The sequence below is a fragment of the Canis lupus genome, chromosome 16, assembly GCF_003254725.2.
Source record: "Canis lupus dingo isolate Sandy chromosome 16, ASM325472v2, whole genome shotgun sequence".
Classification (NCBI taxonomy): domain Eukaryota; kingdom Metazoa; phylum Chordata; class Mammalia; order Carnivora; family Canidae; genus Canis; species Canis lupus.
In genome coordinates this window covers 8,589,407-8,611,076 of record NC_064258.1, presented here as the reverse complement: position 1 = coordinate 8,611,076, position 21,670 = coordinate 8,589,407, and the positions used below count along the sequence as shown (strand labels likewise).

The following is a 21,670-nucleotide window of genomic DNA, read 5'->3' as shown; positions in this document are numbered from 1 at the left end:
TCTCCCTCCAACATTCTTTCTCTCTGTCTCTGTCTCTCTCTCTCTCTCTCAACAAATTTTAAAAATATTTTTTTAAAAAATGATCCTTGGGCAGCCCCGGTGACTTAGTGGCTTAGCGCCGCCTTCAGTCAGGGGCCTGATCCTGGAGACCCGGGATCGAGTCCCACGTTAGGCTCCCTGCATGGAGCCTGCTTCTCCCTCTGCCTGTGTCTCTGCCCCTCTCTCTCTCTTTGTCTCTCATGAATAAATAAATAAAATATTTTTTAAAAATAAAAAAATAAAAATAAAAAATGATTCTTAAGGCTATGAACCTAGGGGACTGCAAGATGGTATTGCCGCTGACAGTTAAAAATAAATCAGAAAATATAAGGATTATGGCACAGCTGAGGACCCATGATCTAGAAAGAGACAGCTACTTAATGACGAAGAATCAAGGCTGCTCAAAAATGTTCGAAGCAGCTTATTATACAAAGACCAATAGGAAGGTTATGTGAGTAGTGGATTCGCAGGGACTGGGTGGAGAAAGCGAGCTATATTAAATTGGCCTGCCAACAGGACATCCTAGTGAGCTCCAGGCAATTTAAGATTAAAAAATGAGTAACAAATTGGGGCTAGAGATAAATACTCAATAGCCATCAGTGGATTATAGAAAAATATGAAAAAGGAAGCTTTCTAAAGGAAAGAACTAGAACAGAGAAAACTAGAACATGCACCAAGTTCTACCTTCCACACGCCAGGCATCGTATTAGGAGATTTTTCTAAATGATTAGACAGTGATCCTGAGTTTCCAGAGTTCTGTAGAATGATGAAGACAAGGCTGAAAATAGAGTATGAACAAGAGCCTCTGGACCACAGAAGATGAAACAGTTTTGTCCAGAGAGTTTTCCTGAGGTTGAGGATTAGGAGAAAGAGGGGAATCAAATCAGAGAGAGAAGAGGAGCTCAAAGCAGCAGCCAGTCAAAGACTTCAAAAGTAAAGAACTGCACTGACAGATTTGATCAGAAATCAATAGCTGGGGGGAGAGCTTCAATACAAATTTAAAACCAGAGAGGCACCTGGGTGGCTCAGCGGTTGAGCTCTGCCTTTAGCTCAGGTCATGACCCTGGGTCCTGGGATCGAGTCCCGCATCGGGCTCCCTGCAGGGATCCGGCTTCTCCCTCTGCCTATGTCTCTCCCTCTCTCTCTGTGTCCCTCATGAATAAATAAATAAAATCTTTAAAAAAAGAAACTTAAAACTGGAAGCCCAAAAAGCTGGAAGAGAGAGAGAAGTTGTCCTCAAATACACCAAGAGAAAAAATACATCTGTGCTGCTTCCGAAGGAAGAACTAATAAGGAAGGAGAACAAAAATTTTTTTAAAGATTGTATTTATTTATTCATGAGAGACACATGGGGAGAGAGAGGCAGAGACACAGGCAGAGGGAGAAGTAGGCCCCCTCGGGGAGACCGATGCGGGACTCAATCCCAGGACCCCAGGATCACAACCTGAGCCAAAGGCAGACGCTCAACCACTGAGCCACCCAGGTGTCCCGAGAAAGAATTTTCTAACAATTCGAGCTACCCAACAATGGAAAGGCCTCCCTAGGGAGGGTGTGCTGGGTCAGGGGAAGAGAACATTCCCATGTGTGGGTCCAATAGCAATGAGGGGACACTAGGGAGGACCTAGAAGTAAAGTACACGATAGTTCTCACCTCAAGAATTCAGAGCTGGTGTCCAGATTAGAGAAGGAATAGTTAGGGACGCCTGGGTGGCCCAGCGGTTGGGCATCTGCCTTCGGCTCAGGGCGTGATCCCGGGGTCCTAGGATCGAGTCCCACCTCGGGCTCCCTGCATGGAGCCTGCTTCTCCCTCTGCCTGTGTCTCTGCCTCTCTCTCTCTCTCTCTCTCTCTCTGTGTGTGTGTGTGTCTCATGAATAAATAAATAAAATCTTTAATAAAAAATAGAGAAGGGGGGCAGCCCCAGTGGTGCAGCAGTTTAGCACCGCCTGCAGCCCCGGGCGTGATCCTGGAGACCCTGGATCGAGTCCCACGTCAGGCTCCCTGCATGGTGCCTGCTTCTCCCTCTGCCTGTGTCTCTGCCTCTCCCTCTGTGTGTGTCTCTATGAATGAATAAATTTAAAAATCTTTAAAAAAATAAATAAAAATAAAAAATAGAGAAGGAATAGTCAGTGGGCAGGGGGGAAGAGAGAGAGGTTTGCACGGGGAGGCCGTCCATTTGGATTTGGACTTGGACCCACTACTCATGGTCGAAGGTGTGGAGGGGATGGTCGAGGATCTCAGCTGAGAGGCTTGCAGAGCGTAATGACTGGAAACAAAAGGGGAAAGGAAGCTCTTCAAAAGCGGTGGGATTTACAGTGAAGCTAAGGCATCACTTCCCCTGGGAGACAGAACCGTCCAAGCAGAGAAACTCCAGAGATTCTCCATCTTTCAGTAAAACAGGCTGGGCGGCCTTCAGCGGAGGCAGGAGGCTGGGGGCGGGGGCAGGCGCGTGGAACGGGGAACTGAGAATAACTAGCCAGGAGGGTTTCAAAACACATAGACAGTAATCATGAAATAAAGAACATGTGGCACCTTCTGGTGCTGAAAAGTACAGCAGGCAGGGTGTCTGGGACTCTGTCTCCCCCTGCTGAGTCAAGAAGTCCGAGCGGCCTGGGACAGGAAGGGAGCTTGACCGTGAAAGACAGGCTTCTTTCGGGGTGGGTGGAAGGAGGAAAACAGAAATGCTGATATGAAATCTCCTTACAGATGAGAAGCACCACAATCCTGCAGCACTAAATGAGCTGGCCAAAAGCAGCACACCTGTGCCAGAGCCAAACAGGAGGTGGGTGTGGGAAGGGGGACAGTTCTGGGTCATTTCTGTATTTCTGTATGTCACCCTTGGCGAGGCTTTTCTCTAAAAGATTTTTGTCTTTTTTTTTTTTTTTAAGATTTTATTTATTCATGAGAGACACAGAGAGAGAGGCAGAGACACAGGCAGAGGGAGAAGCAGGCTTCCTGCTGGGAGCCCAATGTGGGACTCGATCCCAGGACCCCGGGATCACAACCTGAGCCAAAAGCAGACACTCAACCGCTGAGCCACCCAGGTGCCCCTAAAAGATTCTTGTCGTAACTAACCCATCCCTTTATCCAGAGGCTGTTTCAATAGCCTAAGTGATTGCAGAGACCAAGGGTGAGGACAGTAAGGAGGGGGGGTTAGGAAGGTTTGGGTCTTACTTTAACTTAATTAGGAATCTTTTCTCTGGTCATGACACAGGTTTGCTTCTCAAAAGTTCTGCTAAATGACAAATCTGGGTGATGATGCAACACTTGCATTCCCTCCAGGAGTTCATTCATAGGATCATCTTTTACATGAACCCAACTAGTAATGTCAATGATGGTGAAACCTATTTCCTGACTCTGGGGGCATTTAGGGCAGGGTCTTGGCGGACTCTACCCCAGGCACTGCTGCTTCACCCCACAGTTGCGCTTGCCTCCCTCCAGTCACTTTGTAATTCCATTAACATCTTCATCCCACAAAACAAAGGCAATTCATGTATGCTACTCATTAGGTGTCAATTTTAATGAAAACCAACTGCATTACTGTTAGGTTTCTGAAACTTTTCTATGGTGAGGCTAAGAAAACAAACAAAACGCTAATAAGCAATTGAACATACATGCACACAGATCCAGGACCGAGATATCCTGGATGTACTTCTTTAGGGTGTGATAATAACTATTAAACAAAGTGAAGGCCTTTGAAGTCCTCAGATGAAAGGTTTCAGCTAAATACAATGATCCCATTAAAATCTGCAACATTCTGGTCAAACAGGGCAGCACTTTTATCAACACTCCACTGTGACAAAGAGGATTCAAAATGGTTCCAAATGATTTTGCTACCTCTTGAATTTGGGGAAAGGCAAAAAGAAAAAAAGTTATTTCAATGGGCGGGGGGGGGGGGGGGTGGGCGGCAACAGCAGGCTTTAAAAAGCTGGCCACTGTATGATCCTGAAGACCTGGGATCGGGTCCCCCGTCAGGCTCCCTGCATGGAGCCTGCTTCTCCCTCTGCCTGTGTCTCTGCCTCTCTCTCTCTCTCTCTCTCTGTCTCCTGAAAAAATAAATAAAATCTTTAAAAAAAAAAAAAAAAGCTGGCCACTGGCATCTCAGGAGCAAGCCTCACATTCAAAGTTAGTTAAGCATTCGTTAGAAAGACAGGTAAGGGGATCCCTGAGTGGCGCAGCGGTTTGGCGCCTGCCTTTGGCCCAGGGTGCGATCCTGGAGACCCGGGATCAAATCCCACGTCGGGCTCCCGGTGCATGGAGCCTGCTTCTCCCTCTGCCTGTGTCTCTGCCTCTCTCTCTCTCTCTCTCTCTCTCTCTGGCTATAATAAATAAAAAAATAAAAATTTAAAAAAAAAAAGAAAGACAGGTAAGAAGCAGGGATCTTGGTCAAGAGGCAAGAGGCAGAGCTGGAGAAGGGGAGCACATGAAATCATCATGTGACCTGCAGTCACCTGCACTGACTATCCAGGGGCCCTGAAGGAGGGTCAAAATTACAATCCAAGAGCCAGTCAGGTGGCAAGATCCCCTGGAGCCTCAGGGAGAAGGGAGTGAGAAGAAGAGGGTGAGAGGTGTTCTTTACAAAGGCAAACTTGGGGCAGAAGGTAACTGCAGAGGGAAGCCGTAGGCTGGAACAAGGACAGCAGCTCTGAGGGGCTCAGGGGGGCCGGGGAGGTGGGGGGACTCCGCCGAGCAGCAGGTGCAGGGCCAGAGGCAGCCTGATGCAAGTTCTGCTCAGGCCCCTGGACTCTGGCCCTGGGGAAAGATGAGGACAGCTGCACAATATACATACCTTGCAAGGAAGGCTAGGGTAAGATTAAATAAGAGGCCTCATGGTATAAAGGCAAAGGTGGTAGAGTGAAGTCAAAAGGCCTGGGCTTTTATTTCATTCTGCTTCTGTCATTTACTAGCTTTGTGACCCTGGGCAAACCACTGAACATCTCTGAGCCTCGGCCCTCACATCTAAGGAACAGAACTTGGTCCTGCCTACCTCATAACGATGTGGTGGGCATACGAGAGTAGTGAGTGGGTGGGCACTTTATAAAGACGTACATGGGGATCCCTGGGTGGTGCAGCGGTTTAGCGCCTGCCTTTGGCCCAGAGCGCGATCCTGGAGACCCGGGATCGAATCCCACGTCAGGCTCCTGGTGCATGGAGCCTGCTTCTCCCTCTGCCTGTGTCTCTGCCTCTCTCTCTCTCACTGTGTGCCTATCATAAATAAATAAAAATTAAAAAAATAAATAAATAAAATAAAGACGTACGTGCATGTGAACTATTACATCAGGATGAAAGACCACACCACTAGGTACTCGTACAGAATTTCTTTTCAGGTATTAGACTTGACACATAAATATACATGTACATATGTATGTGTGTGATATATATATTTACATATAACATATTGTTACCTTTAATTTATATATGTATATATGTAAATACATGTATATATGTAAATATGTTTACATGTGTATAATGTATATGTATATGTTACATATAATATATACATATTTGTATAATATATGTAAATATATTCACATATAACATTGTTACCTTTAATAACCTATAATGCATGCATTTAACCATTTCAGTGATCTGTATCATCTATCTTATCTATGTTCACATATATAAATATTACCTCCTATTTAATCTGATTTATTCAGATAGATGCTGAAACAAATCTGGTCACCAGAAACGTTCAGGGCATCTAAGGAAAAGCAAAAGGAAGATGACTCTGAATCTAAAAGTGCAAGAGGCCACACAGGAAGGTAAATCGGCTGTCTTGATTCATCGGCAGGTACATCCTTGGACATGGAGCTGACTCTTTGATGCTCACAATTGAGGAAATGACAACCAGAAACAACCAGAGAACAAAATAGAGCAGTAAAATCAATCAGCCTGAAGCAGACAGTGTGGTCTACGAATTACGGCTCTGGAAGTTTAAAGAAGAGAAAAAGCATTAGGAGTGGGGTCATCAGGAAGAGTTTCTCAGGGGCAGGACACCAGGGGCTAAGAGGGATGAACAGCACTGGGACAGTGGCAGAAGGAGGACAGTCCAGGTAAAATCACGCAGCAAGAACAGAGGCAGCAGCTTGAACAGCATGGGATCTGTGCTGGAGCAGCAAACTCACTGTTCACTGCTGCTGAGCCTCTGGGAGAGCTGATGGGTCTCCCAAGGAGCCTGAGGAAGGGATAATGTGCTTTCCACCAGCCAGCCTCATAACATGCCCACTTACTGCAGGAGGCGGTACTGTATATAAAGCAAGGGAAAGGGCCATTTGCAAGGTTGGGGGCCCACACCCCAGTTTGCCTGCCCTCCACTCTGTCGTTCTCCTTCCACCTTTTCCAATATGATCAACATTTACTCAGCACCAACTACACAGGAAACTGAAGAAAAAGAGCAACAGTCTCCTTGGGGAGTTAGATATAAAAATAGCTAAGACAGAAACAGCTAAGCACCAAGTAATAATTGCTATTCCTAGCCAAGGAAGGCGAGACAGTGGATGTTCATCAGGCTGGCTGAGAAAGGTTTCTTGGACTAGTCAGTGCTAGCCAAGCATTGGAGGAAACTTAAGATTCACAATGCTGAGAGTTAGAAAGAAGTATTGCAGATAAGAAGGTATGTACAACAACGGGAATACTCCTAACACTACCGAACTATACACTTAAAATGGTTAAGATGGTAAATGTTATGTCATTTGTATTTTTTTTTAAGATTTTATTTATTTGGGACGCCTGGCTGGCTCAGCGGTTGAGCCTCTGCCTTCTGTTCAGGGCGTGATCCTGGGATCCTGGGATCGAGTCCCACACTGGGCTCCCTGTGAGGAGCCTGCTTCTTCTGCCTGTGTCTCTGCCTCTCTCTCTCTCCCTCACTCTCTGCATTTCTCATGAATAAATAAAATCTTTTTTAAAATATTTATTTAAAATATTTATTAAATATTAAAAAATTATATTAAAATATTTATTTATTAAAAAAGATTTTATTTATTTATGAAAGACACAGAGAGAGAGGCACAGACATAGGCAGAAGGAGAAGCAGGCTCCCCATGGGGAGCCCAATGTGGAACTCAATCCCAGGACCCCAGGATCTTGCCCTGAGCCGAAGGTAGACACTCAACTGCTGAGCCACCTAGGCATCCCAGGTCATGCATATGTTAATCATGGTGGGCTTTTTTTTTTAACTTTAAGAAAATTTAAAAACAGGTGCTTCCTCAAAAAAAAAAAGAAGATATGAAAACACATTGCCATTTGTAGCAAGTGATAAGCCAACCCAATTGATTTTTGTAGAAGGTTTGCCTAGAGGGGCAATCAGTAGATAAACAGCTCAAAATCAGACTGGAAAACCTCACGCCAGGTGACACTTGATTCTCTATACCAAGGTTTCTAACTTTGTGGTCCGAGGAAGGCTTCAAGTTTTGGCCCATGAACATCCTGTAAGACATTTTCAATGTTCGTTCATATGTGCATTTTGATCTAGGGAGACAGTAAATGACTTTCAGATTTTCAAAAGGGTTTATGACTTAGAAACCTTGAAAACGGGATCTCTGGGTGGCGCAGCAGTTTAGCGCCTGCCTTTGGCCCAGGGCGCGATCCTGGAGACCCGGGATCGAATCACACGTCGGGCTCCCGGTGCATGGAGCCTGCTTCTCCCTCTGCCTATGTCTCTGTCTCTCTCTCTCTCTCTCTCTGTGACTATCATAAATAAATAAAAAATTTTAAAAAAAAAGAAACCTTGAAAACCATTCATGTAGGCAATTGGCAGAGCGGTATGTGTGGGGATGGGACAGGGGGTTGAGGTTATAGAACCTGAGTCCATTTCCCTTGAGAATTGTTCTTAACTATACACCAGCGTGTATTTAACAAACTGCTACCATACCTCTCTTTAGTGGTTTCTTATTCACTATTTACCAGAGCTCTTGGTAGATGAGAACAGCTCATCAGGGAAAGTTGCTGACAACTTACTATAGAAAAGAAACTACCAGAAAGTGAACAGAAAAGAGAACTCAGTAAAGGGGATAGGAGGTCAGGAGAGTCAATAAATTAAAATGCTATAGAAGGGACGCCTGGGTGGCTCAGTGGTTAAGTGTCTGCCTTCGGCTCAGGGCATGATCCCAGCTCCTGGGATTGAGTCCCACATCGAGCTCCCCATGGGGAGCCTGCTGCTCCTTCTGCCTGTGTCTCTGTCTCATGAATAAATGAATTTTAAAAATATTTAAAAATAAAAAGCTATAGAAGCCAGGAGAAAAAGTCCTGGGGAAAATGGAGTGGTTACCAGTGTCAAGTACCAGAAAGGAAATAAAGATAAGGAGTGACAAAAAAAAAAAAAAAAAATCTCCAAATTCAAGGGTCTTCAGATGTACAGTTTCTGTAAGGTGATGAAATAAGAGGTCAGAGGGCAAGGATAAGGTGTCCAAACTGGGCACTTGTACAGAAGGGACGTGCTACTGATAATTATGTCAGAATAACAGGAATAAACCAGGCCTGTCCCAGGCAAGCAGATACGCAGTTCGTTACCTCACTGAGGAGGAAGCTAGAAGGACAGCCAGAAAGGCAGCAGATGCCATCCATTAACTCAAAGGGCTTGGCTGTGAAAAGAAAAATAGCTTGGGGGGTCAGCAGAACTAGTAGGGTAAGAAAAGGCTTTATCAGTTACTTATGGGGGAGGCAGGGAAGACTTCTGGAGGTTTTAAAGAAGGGAGGGAGGAAATGCAGGAGAGCATTCTGCATCCTCCATCAACTTCACAAAGTGCACAGAAGGCCCTCAGGCATTTCTCGGGTGAACATTTACTATGGGACTCTGGGCTTCCAGGAAGAAGGAAGGAACAGAATAGGCAGGCGCAGGGAGGGGATTTTCTTCCTTTGAAACTACACAGAAGACAGAGAAGAAAACACAGTATGACCAGAAAGGGCAGGCCAGGGTGATTTTCTTCACCCTAATGAGCACGTAAGATGTAGCTGTCAGAGAAGCTGTCATCTCCAAATTAGCTTCTTTGATGGCCTCTTCTTCAAGAGATAAGAAATTAATAAGAAAGTCAAGTCACAAGTTCTTTAAAGCTGATTCCTATGTAGATTGGCAGAACCAGAACAATAAGGAAATATATCCATCCATGCAATAAATCCTTTCAGTCTGGGCTGAGCACTTACCTGTTTAGAATTTCGTTTTAGATACAGCTTGAGGGCTACAAAGAGGTCAGGGGGACACTCGCCCAGCTAAGTTCAAACAGGCCAAAAAATAAAATAAAATACAAATAAAAGAATAAACAGGGTAAGAAAACAATGTTGCTGTCAGGATACAAAGATGCTACCATAGAGAGGAAACTCTCAGCCAAATGTCAGAAGGAGGTTAAATAATAAAAAATGGCATTTGTCTCTCTAGACGATTCCTAAATTACAACCAGGCAGCTCATCCAAACTTAGCACAATCTCACACAAAGGGGCAGGGAAGGTGTTCACAGAACATAACAGAGAAGGGGCTATCAGGGAGAAGCTAGTTATACAATCTGGCAGCACCAGCGGGTCAGTAAATGGTCAACAGCAGGAAATTATAAGGCATGAATCATATTCTAGAAGGAAGAAGTCAGAGTATATATTTAAATAACCAGATGGACAAGTATTTACTATAAAAGTCAGTTTATTTTCCCTTCCTGTGTTTCATATTTTCCCTTTTTTGTCAGTAATGAGGAATTAACGATTGGAAATCTCCTTGATTAAATAACATGAACAAGTTCATAAACACACCACATTTTAGAGTATAAAGCAAGAAGTTGAAAAATATTCCCAAAAAAAAAGAAAAATATTCCCTAACCCAACACAAATCAAGCAGCCCTCCAAATTGCACATTTTCCCCCAAGTTCATGTCCATAATTTAAAATACATATACAGAATGACCTAAAAATATTGATAATTAGTACAGAATTCACAGCCTTGAAGACATACGTGCTACAAACTGCTAACGGATAGATACCTAGTCCCCAGGCCCTATTAACCCATTCCTGTGATTCAAGGTCATATACTTAATGCCTTATACTAGGACAAGAGGTCTGTCCTCTGTCTCTAATTCTAGTCTTCTGCTGAGGTAACTCAAGGAACCTGGTTGTGAGAAAGATCAACTCTCTGAAAACAGGGCTAAGCAGATTAGCATCCTAGTGGATCCTAATGTCCCCAAAGAGCAAATCTGGAGTTGAGTACTTCAGTCGTGAGCTACACCTTGGAATGTTCATGATAACTGCTGATGTACCTTATGGCTCTTGAAACGAAGACTGCGTACTTCCAGGAGTTGAGTTTTGAATGAAGACAGAAGAGAATGAGGTGACAATAATTTGAAGGTATTTCTGCTTCTGGAGGCGAATAACTTTAGATCAGATAGAGTGACTGAGCCAGTCACCATGTAGTGTGATTTTCCCACCACAGTTAACAAAGAGAGTCTTTGTCCAAGGCAGGCTTACACTTGATCCAGCTTGAGCACACTACCAGGATTTGATGCTTCAAAGATGAGCGACTGTTCTTTGCAAACTCATTATCAAAGCAAAATCCAATGCTTCCTTCCTATTCGTGGAGCCCGTCATTGATGCAAACCATGTGCAACTGTCTCGTGGCCACTCAACTTTCCAGGCTGGAGAATTAAGGTCCAAGTCCAAGACAGTATTTCAGGTTAAAAGGATAAATTTCAACAGGCCAAATAAAGAGGCTGGCAGATTCATGGGCCAATCAGTACATTTATGAAACAGTGAAAATCGTCCACAATAACTCATGTAGTGCAGAGAAACAGCCTGGCCTTCACCACTGGTCAATATCTCAAGTGGCTGACACTGTTGAAAGAGACTTGACAATCTGAGGTTTTGTTGGAGCTCTTAAGACAACCCCCAAATAGGGTGAATTTAAAAAAATAATGGTCCTGATGTGTCTCCCATTGTTCTTTACTTCTGTGGGCAACACTCACTCACTCAATACATGAGCTTGTCGTCTTTGCATAAGATAGCAGGTTTCCCTCACTATTAATGGCGAGATAAACAAAATTGTACAACTTGTCTGTGAAGAGAAAAAAGCATTAAATATGCATTGACAATTTAATTAACTGTTAGAGCACCATGTTTTGAACGTAATAATGAATGTGGACAATTGGATTCATTTTGACTTCGTACAAAGATAACTTGATCTTTTTTTTAAAGATTTTATTTATTTATTTATTTATTCATTCATTCATTCATTCATTCATTCATTCGAGACACAGAGAGAGAGAGAGAGGCAGAGACACAGGCAGAGCGAGAAGTAGGCTCCATGCAGGGAGCCCGACGTGGGACTTGATCCCGGGTCTCCAGGATCACACCCTGGGCTGAAGGCGGCGCTACACTGCTGAGCCACCCAGGCTGCCCCAATATAACTTGATTTTTAATGAATTGGAAAATGATTTTGAAAATCAAAGTTAATATTTTTTTAACAGTCTCCTGAAAAAAAGAACTAAGGTACGCAAAATTAAATAATTTGCCATAGGTAGAGAAATAAAAAAAAATAGTACTGGAGCTTGCTATATGTATTTTTTATTTATTTAAGTAATCTCTGCACCCAGTGTGGGGCTCAAACTCATGACCCTAGGATCAAGAGTTGCATGCTCTACTGACTGAGCCAGCCAGGCACCTCTGGAGCTCATCTTAAAAACAGTGCTTCTTATAACAGAGATCCAGTTTTCTTTCTGGTACAACTTCTTGTATGATCACAGAGCAGGTTCCTCAGGAGACATTTCCCTCTGTTTAGCACAGATGTCAGATGTGGAACAAAGAAATATGGCCCAGTCTTTAGAAGCTAGCAGGCAGTTAGGCAGAAGAAGCATCCTTTGTGATAACCTTAAGGCAGCTCCAAGCAATTTGGGAGCTGAACTATCCTTGGGTTCCTTGGACAAGGCTGGAGGAGTATGAAATAGGGATGGGATGGATACTAAATGGATCCCCTTGTGGATGAAGCTGTCACCAGGCTCTCTCAGGGAGACCTGTCTTGAGCACCATCTCACCAATAATGTAAGAGGAGGGTAGGTCACATACTTATTCAACAGAGAACATTTTTAAAGTATAACACCTTGTTCTCAATTGGCTTTTTCCCAGAAAGTACAATTCCAGCCAAGAATGTTTAAGGCATGACAAATATTTTCTCAAGAGACTCTCATCATTTTAGAACCTACACACCAGTGTTAATTATAGTAATGCTTCTTTTTGAGTGTGATGTCGCTTGGTGTACACTGTAATTTCCTTCAGAATTCCCAAATTATATTTAGCAGGTAGAGAGTACCCCGGAAGAGTACACCGATACTTTCGATAAGTCTCTCACCACCTTTTCTGGAATTATAAATGACAATACCCATTAGGCTCAGGTCAAGGGCACACTAAAGACCCATTCCCACCTTAAAAAAAGAATGTTATCTTTGAGACTCATAAAATGTTACTTTTCACAAAAGGGTCACTAAAAGCAATCAGCAATTCTGCTGCTTTAAGTGACTTAAGTCAATGCTTTGAACTAAATTAGTAAGAGAAACCACTAGTTAAAAGGGACACATTCACTTACCATGAGAATGAAAAAGTAGAACACCCATATCCATCCCAGATTGTCCTGGATCAAAGACACTAAGTACTACAAGGGAGAAAAAGAAATTACAATATAATCCTTTATAAATTAATCAAATGAAGTAGCTGAAAGGTAGATTAAACACAGCTCTTCCAGAAAATGAGAAGGGAGTTAAGATTCGTAGATTGTCTTTTGGTTTACAAAGCTTTCATGTGCATGTTCCTACTTAAAGATACCTGGCCCTCATCTTTATTTATTTATTTATTTTTAAAGATTTTTTTTATTTTATTTTATTTTATTTTTTTAAGATTTATTTATTCATGATAGACAGAGAGAGAGAGAGAGAGAGAGAAGCAGAGACACAGGCAGAGGGAGAAGCAGGCTCCATGCCAGGAGCCCGACGTGGGACTCGATCCCAGGACTCCAGGATCAGGCCCTGGGCCAAAGGCAGGCGCTAAACCGCTCAGCCACCCAGGGATCCCCAAGATTTTTTTAAAATTTATTCACAAGAGACAGAGAGAGAGAGGCAGAGACAAAGGCAGAGGGAGAAGCAGGCTCCATGCAGGGAGCCCAACATGAGACTCGATCCCGGTTCTCCAGGATCACGCCCTGGGCCAAAGGCAGGCTCTAAACTGTTGAGCCACCCAGAGATCCCCTGGCCTTCATCTTTAAAAGAAAAAAAAAATGTTATTCATTTACTTAGAGAGAGAGAGAACACAAGTAGAAGGTTGGGGCAGAGGGAGAGGGAGAAGCAGATTCCTGGCTGAGCAAGGAGTCCGATATGGGGCTCAAACCCTGGGATCATGACCTGAGTCGAAGGCGACACTTAACCAACTGAGCCACCTAGGCGCCCATGGCTTTGTAAGGGGCACCTGGGTGGCTTATAAGCTGGCAGAGTCCAAGCACAAAAACTGCAGAACAGATGACAGGGCTAAAAGGTTTATCTTAATTCACTTTGCTAATAAAAGAGGAAGATGAACATCCTCAAGCCACTTCTGTTCAATTATTCTTTCTTCCAATGAAAGGTACTATAATTGAGGCTTTGATGTTTTTAAAAATAGTTGGTTTTTTAAGTATGTTGCTCATTTTTCTTTTTTTTTTTTAAGATTTCATCCATTTATTTGAGAGAGAGAAAGCAAGAAACAAAGCAGAGGGGGAGGCACAGACGAAGAGGGAGAAGCAGACTTCCCACTGAGCAGAGAGCCCAACACAGGGCTCGATCTCATGACCCCAGGATCATGACCTGAGGTGAAGGCAGCTGCTTACCTGACTAAGTCACCCATGCGCCCCTGTCACTCACTTATCAATTGTGTTATTTACTCAGAGGATTTCTTTTTTTTTCTTTTTTTAAATAAATAAAATAAAGATTTTATTTATTTATTCATGAGATACACAGAGAGAGAGATGGAGAGAGGCAGAGACACAGGCAGAGGAAGAAGCAGGCTCCACGCAGGGAGCCCAACGTGGGACTCGACTCCGGGTCTCCTGGATCACACCTTGGACTGAAGGCGGTGCTAAACCACTGAGCCACCCGGGCTGCCCTACTCAGAGGATTTCTATATGGCTTTAACATTTTATGGCAAATTCTTTACTTCAATCACCCAAAAGAATCTAATAGCATTTAACCCATTTTCTTTTCCTATTATGACAAAATATATGTAACATAAAATTGGTCATTTTAGCCATTTTTAAGTGTACAATTCAGAGGCATTATGTACATTCAGTGTTGTACCACCATCACCACTATCTATTCCCAAAATTTTTCATCACCCTAAAAACAAAATCTGTACCCATTAAGCAATAACTCCCCACCATCCTCTCTTCCCAGCCTCTGGTATCCTCTGATCTACTTTCCATCTCTAAGAATTTGCCTGTCCTAGAGATTTCATGTTCAGTGGAATCACACACTATTTGTCCTTTTGTGTCTGGCATATTTTGCTCAGTGTACTGTCTTTGAGGTTGCAGCACATGTTGGAATGTCCTCTCTTTGTATGGCTGAATAATATTCCATGCTATGGACATACCACCTTTCATTTGTTCGGTTATTAGTGGATGAACATTTGGTTGGGTTCAACCTTTTGACTATTATGAACGATGCTGCCATGAACATTGGTATACACATGTATGAGTCCTATTTCAGTTCTTTTTTTTTTAAACAGACTTTTTCTTTTTAAGATTTTTATTTATTTATTCATGAGAGATACAGAGAGAGAGGCAGAGACACAGGCTCCATGCAGGGAGCCTGATGTGGGACCCGATCCCGGGTCTCCAGGATCACACCCCAGGCTGAAGGCGGTGCTAAACTGCTGAGCCACCAGGGCTGCCCTGTTAGCTGTCCTAATAGGTGTGGTGTCTCACTGAGTTTTGATTTGCATTTCCCTAATAACTAAGGATGCTGAGAATCTTTACATGTGTTTATTGGCCATTTGTACATATTTGTCATGAGGATTTGTCCCTATGATTTCATCTAAGAGTTTTTACGGTTTTAATTCTTAAAGTTAGGTATTGATCCATTTTGTGTTAATTTTTGTCTACACTGTAAGGCAAGGTCCACCTTCATCCTTGTGCGTGTGTGTATATCCAGCTTCCCCGGCACCATTTCCTTCCTCATTGAATGGTCTTGGCACTCTTGTCAAAAATCAACTGACCACAGATGTGAAAGTTTTACCTGTGTTCTTCCACCACATACTACCAGTAAAATTTATAAGTGGAAAATAATTAAAGCAAAACGAGTGATTTAGCCTAGATTACATATGGAAAGCAAAAAAGCAGAGGTCTAGTCACCCATTAAAGGGCTCACAGAAGGGGAATCCCTGGGTGGGTCAGCAGTTTGGCACCTGCCTTTGGCCCAGGGCATGATCCTGGGGTTCCTGGATCCAGTCCCACATCAGACTCCCTGCATGGAGCCTGCTTCTCCCTCTACCTGTGTCTCTGCCTCTCTCTCTCTTTCTCTGTGTCTCTCAAGAGTAAATAAATAAAATCTTTTAAAAAGAAAAGGGGGGCTCACAGTGGTGCTCCCAAGTCTTTCTGCCACTTTATCTTTCTTTTAAAAAGTTTCATTGACACATAATTTTCATAACATAAGCTTCACCCATTTAAAGTATACAACTCAATGGTTTTTAGTATATCTACAGAATTGTGCAACTATTACCATAATCTAACTGTAGACCATTTCTATCACCCTTCCCCCAAAGGAAATCTGTACCTTCAGAAGTCACCCCACAGACCCACCTGACCCCAGGCAACCACTAATCTATTTTCTTTCCCTATAGATTTGCCCATTTGGGATATCCCGTATGAATGAAATCATTAAGTATGTGGGGTTTTTTTATTTATTTTTTTAGTATGTGGTCTTTTGTAACTGGCTTCTTTCACTTAGCCTCCTAATTTTTAGGTGCATTTATATAACTTTTAAGTGTCAGATACCCTCTTCAACCGCCAAATACTACTCCATCATATGAATACACCACATTCTGTTTACCCATTCCTCAGTCAACGGACATTTGGGGTTTTTCTACTTTTTAGCTGTTATGAGTAATCCAGCTATGAACATGTATGTGTTCAAGTGTTTATGTAGATATCTGTTCTCATTTTTCTTGGATAGATACCACAATTTAATCTTTCTGAGCCCCTACTATGTGTCAAAAACATACTAAGCATTGGGACCACAGAGGTGAAGGAAACAGTTTCTGTTCTCAAAGAAATGCAGACTCTGGCACAGACAGATTAGTAAATGTGATGTACCATGACATTCACTCTGTTAGAGGTAGGCATCAACTGCTATGGAAACCCAGCGAGAAACAAACATTTTTCTTGTGAAGTCAAGGCAGGTGGGGAAGCTGTTCAGGTTAAGTTAGGAGAACTGGGACAAGGCTCATTAAGTTTCTAATATTAAGTCATAGAGTTTGGAACCTCCACACAATGGGAAATTATTCAAAAACCAATATGGAAGAGGAATGAATGAAGCTAACAATGATTTCCTCCAGATGTCGTTTCCCCAATCACCAAAGTGAGCCTAATGCTGACCCATGTTCACAGTTAGGGATCTGAATACTGGCAGGTGAGACATTCTAAATACAAATAAACTCCCTGAAATGCTCATTATAACCCACCCATTTGATTAATGAAGAAAATATCAGGGAGAAACAATAACCAAAAATACAGTGGTATCAGAAAAGGATGTCCAATACAATCATCCTTCACCCCTTACTTAAAGACCTCTGAACTAGTAGCCAATAGCACTTTTGGCTCCTACTGCAAAACACAATCAAGTAAAAGCACATTTCTCCTACTTTTGCTAGTTTTTTTTTTCCATCTTCAGTCTCATAAATATGCTAAGCACATCAGTCATATCAATCATTCATTCTACAGCCATTCAACAGATGTGGGAATGCCTACTGTGTGCCAGGCACCATTCTACATACTGAGGCTACCGTAGAACACAAAACAAAATGCTGTCTTCGTCATACTTATATCATAGTGGGAGAGTCAGATACCAACGAATAAGGATATAATGTATGGCTGGGTAGTGATAAGCATTAAGATGGCTTATTTTCCTCAATAATTGCTCTCTCATTAGCCATCAGCAATCACACATTGGTGATCTACCCCCACAGAGCAAGCAAAAGCGATAGTCAAGGCCGGTAATAACCTAAATGTCAAAACTAAGAGACTTTTTTCTTCCATTCTCCTTCTCTGGCCCCTCTATACCTCTGATCTCACTAACACCTCCCCTCGCCTCCACGGCACTCTCCTGACTTCCTACATCTTTGACCACTAAGCATCCCCCAAGGTTTTGCCTATATTTTCTTTGCCCATTAAACATTTCATTGACTTCCAAAATTTCAATTATTTTATCTATGTAGATGATTCTCTGATCCTTATTTTTACAAAATTAGCACTCAATGACCTGGAAAGGTATATCCTAGGAGAGGCATGACTCACGACTGTCCCAAGGAAGAGAAGGCTAAATTTAAGTCTTTGAGTGGTTCTGACTACTTATTATAGGCCAATCTCAGCCTAGACCATCTCTAGTTTAGAGTGCATAAGAATAATCAGGAAGGCTTGTTGAAACATAGATCTCCAGGTCTAATTCAGCAAGCCTGCAGTAAGCTTGGTGTTCTATACTTTAATAAATAACCCAGATGATTCTGACACAGACATTTATGAACCTCCCTTTGAGACATTCATTAGAAGCAGAGAAAGTGACTCAGAGCAGCTGCAGAGTCCATGGCAGTATCTGTAGGGATCCATGTGAAGAACGTGTGTGTCTGGTACAAGAGAGGAGGTAGGGTGTGCATGCCAGGTGGGGAATAACGAGAAGCACGTGTCTCGTGGCTCCTCGGAGTGCCAAGTTCAGGCTGAGAAGAAGGGAGTAGCAAACTGTGACTGAGGGAGTGTCAGCTTTTCTCCAGACAGGAAGAATCTGGAAATAAAAGTGGGAGGAAGAAACTAAAAAATGTAGAGGGACCTTCCATATTAGGTCACATTAGCTGACCTCAGAGAAGATCAGAAACCCAAGGCTTACAGAAAAGTACACTATATGGCACAAGAGTGCCACCTACTGTGGCTCAGTGGGCAGGTGCAAACTCTTCACCAATGAGAGACTACTCACCGCTCAATTTTCAACCCCTCTCTTGTTCCCTCACCTGGCCCACCGCAGCTCCAATGCTTCCAGTTCCATCAACAATTCCTGTGACAGTTGCCAAAGCCTCACTGCTCCCTTGGATTAGCTCTTGGCGACCCAGGTCCGCAGAAATAGCAGAACTAATCATATTAGAAGGTCCACCGATAAAAAACCCTGAAGTCGTAAACAAAACAGGTTCTCATTAAAACCCTATTCATCACCCCACTAGAAATCCCCTGGACAAGACAAACTCTTATCCCAACATTTTAATCAGTATGTTGGAGGGAAACAGTAAAAGGGGGAGGAAAAAAAAAAAAACAGTAAAAATGAAAACTCTCCCAGATAACGTCCTCTTCAAACTAGTTAGCATCCACTTTTCTGAAAGCCCTACTTGGATTACACGATATTTTGGTATACTTTATAAAAACCAAAGATACAGAAAATACAGTGAATAGACAACCTTTCTCATCCTGTAAAGTCTATATTCATTAATAACTAATTATATTCGCTGGTCAACTTTTACTATAACAGAGTTGTATCAACTATTTGTCCAAAAACAAGCACACATATTGAACAAAAAGAGAAAAGAGAAAAGGCTCCCTAAACAGTGCAGATGGTTCTATCAGCCTCTGCTCTCCATGAGGCTCCAAGGACTGAGTTGGCCCACGTGAATCTGTTCACATGCTTGGAATGACTTCCATGTGCCTCACGTATCATGAGCAGCTCTCACTCTCTGGAGTATGATCTAAGGTTTAAAAATAATCTTTCTATACCATGGTCCCTAATTACACTCAACTGTTTCATCTGGTACTCAAGTGGGAAAATACTGACCAATTCCAACATAAGAGGAACACCTTTTTGAAAGCTGGTGAATTGGTTTCCAATGGGGCATCTTCCTAAGTCACTTCCAGAAGTAATAAGGGAAGCCGGGGCAGCAATCAAACATTTTAGAAAATCTCTGTCAGAGGGGACGGCTTCTATAACACTAGGACTTAGGAGGTCACATCATAGCAGAGAAACAGAATCTGAATCTGAAGCAGGCAGAGTTCTCTGTAATGAAGGTTTTAGTATCATTCAAACTGAGGGAGCAAACGGTCTCCCTTTCTTCCTTTTTATTTACAGAGGAACAGTAACAGTACAGTGAAACGGAGCCACACGACATACCTGTAACTGCCATCAGAAGTGCATTAATGGATTTATCGTTTGGAGAACCTATGAGGAAAGACGCAGAAACAGCATGCTGACTTTGAAAGCAGATTACATGGGCCCCCACTGAAAGGCACGCAAAGATCGGGATCTCAGTGACCTCACGGATCACTCCCAGAGACAACAAAGGGATACAACTCTTTCACCGCCTACTTCAACTTTTATTTGTAATGTCTGCCTCTTGCTGGTGCTCGAGCTAATGAGACTCCTAGAAGCTAAAGAAAAACTCTACTCCCATCTCAGCAGCATCTTGGGGGACATAGTGCAAACCTACTAATTACCATCTTTCCTCTTTTGAAACCGTTTCCCTTTTATTGTTTTATTGGCTCTAATGCTGGCCCTCTGGAGCCTACCCGCAAACAAAGCATATACACTCCCAAGCAAGCTTTTAAACAAACCAACAAAGCACAAGAGATGCCAGTTGCCTCCCCAACACAAATAAAACTACATGAGGGTACTTTTTATCCAGGCGTTTACAGGACTATACAAAGGCCTTGTATCAGCCTTTGTAGCTGGTCTCAAGCATCTCCCCAGGGTTGATCGCTGACTCGTGGCAAATGCCTTAGTCCCGAGAGATCAGAAAAATAATTTAATTGCCAGGGAATACTCACGGCTATATCCAACGAGGGACCCAATGGCCAGAAGTAGACTGAGGGCTAAAACGGGTGCTCTCTTCTGTAATACGTCAGAGATGAAACCTTGCAAAGTCCCACCTGCAAGCATTAAGAGTGCATCACAACCAAAACCTTTTATGATTTAGCTCAGTTATCCAAAGCTTGTTGTTCCCCATGCACCGTCCCCCTGCTAGCAGGATCCTGACACTGGTCTACCCAAAATGAGGGCTGACTCTCCCAAAAAAGCTTCCCCCACAGCTTCCTTTAAGGGAGATTACCCATCAATTGCCAAGATGGCTGATAGGAGCAGGACACCATGAATCAGACAGCAAAATAAGGAAAAAGGAAATAAAATCATCAAAACCACCAACTATCCCTGGCTGTTCTCCCTTCTCAAGCCAGTAGTAAAGGCTTTTCCTGATTTTTCTTTTTCTTTTATTATTATTTTTTTGTTTTGTTTTTTCTTAGGGACGCCTGGGTGGCTCAGTGGTTGAACGTCTGCCTTTGGCTCAGGGCATGATCCTGGAGTTCCGGGATCAAGTCCCACATTAGGCTCCCTGCATGGAGCCTGCTTCTCCCTCTGCCTGTGGCTCTGCCACTCTCTCTCTCTCTGTGTCTCTCATGAATAAATAAATAAAATCTTTTTTTAAAAAAATGTTTTTTCTTAGAGAGAGAGAGAATGTGTGCATGTGTGTGGCTAGAGGGAGAAGGAGAGAGAGAATCTTAAGCAGGCTGCACGCTCAGCATACAGCCTGACACAGCTTGATCTCATGACCCTGAGATCATGACCTGAGCCAAAATTAAGAGGCAGATGCCTAACCAACTGAGCCACCCAGATGCCCCTCTGCTTTTTATTTTAAAAGATGATTCATTAAAGACCATGCTTCGTGGGCTATTAGTGGCAGCCAATAAATGTTCACTGAAATTAAATGTAGCAATTATGGTTTGGTGATAATGAACAGGTCAGGATTTTTAGAAAAAGGTAATGTGAATCCTTTAAGCAACAAGGTCACATGTAGGTGCAGCCCCATTTCAAGCAATAGGGGCTATGGGACATCTGGTACATCCTCATCGCACAACAGGTCCCAGAAGCATGATCAGATCTAAAGGTGGCAGCCTCACCTTTGGCTCTGTATCTAAGAATAAGGGCAGACAAGTTAAGTACAGTAACAGCATATCACCTGAGGATGCACTGCTCTCTTGTTCTCGGGACAGCTTAGCCTTACCACAATTCTAAATCCAAACATTACACAAAGGATGTTACAATTTTGCCGCAGCCATATAAGTAATACCCAGTAAAATGCATTCTGTACAACTGTCTTATTTTAAAATTTCTTGTGTGGGATGCCTAGGTGGCTCACCAATTGAGCGCCTGCCTTTGGCCTAGGGCGTGATCCTGGAGTTCCAGGATCAAGTCCCACATCAGGCTGTGTGGAGCCAGCTTCTCTCTCTGCCTACGTCTCTGCCTGCCTCTCTCTCTCTTTCTCTCTCTCTTTCTGTGTCTCTCATGAATAAAAAAAACCCTTATAAAAATAAATGAATAAATAAAATAAAATTTCTTGCATACTTGTTTATACTTCCAGCCACAGCAAAAAGTTACTAGTAAAATCTGTGCACAGCTGTGCACAATGAAGCAGTTGCA

General features: G+C 42.9%; 1 protein-coding gene across 3 annotated transcripts in view; it reads right to left on the bottom strand.

Annotated features, from left to right (window-relative positions):
- Positions 1-9,643: 9,643 nt before the first annotated feature.
- SLC37A3 (solute carrier family 37 member 3) overlaps positions 9,644-21,670 on the bottom strand; it is a 51,122-nt gene continuing 39,095 nt past the window's right edge. For all 3 annotated transcript variants that reach the window (XM_025433849.3, XM_025433850.3, XM_025433851.3), the window contains 5 exons: positions 20,026-20,127; positions 19,373-19,420; positions 18,231-18,382; positions 12,583-12,648; positions 9,644-11,058 (listed from right to left, as the gene is read on the bottom strand). In XM_025433849.3, coding sequence (XP_025289634.3) covers positions 10,966-11,058; positions 12,583-12,648; positions 18,231-18,382; positions 19,373-19,420; positions 20,026-20,127 — 461 coding nt within the window. In that variant the 3' untranslated portion in view covers positions 9,644-10,965. The remainder of the gene's footprint in view (positions 11,059-12,582; positions 12,649-18,230; positions 18,383-19,372; positions 19,421-20,025; positions 20,128-21,670) is intronic.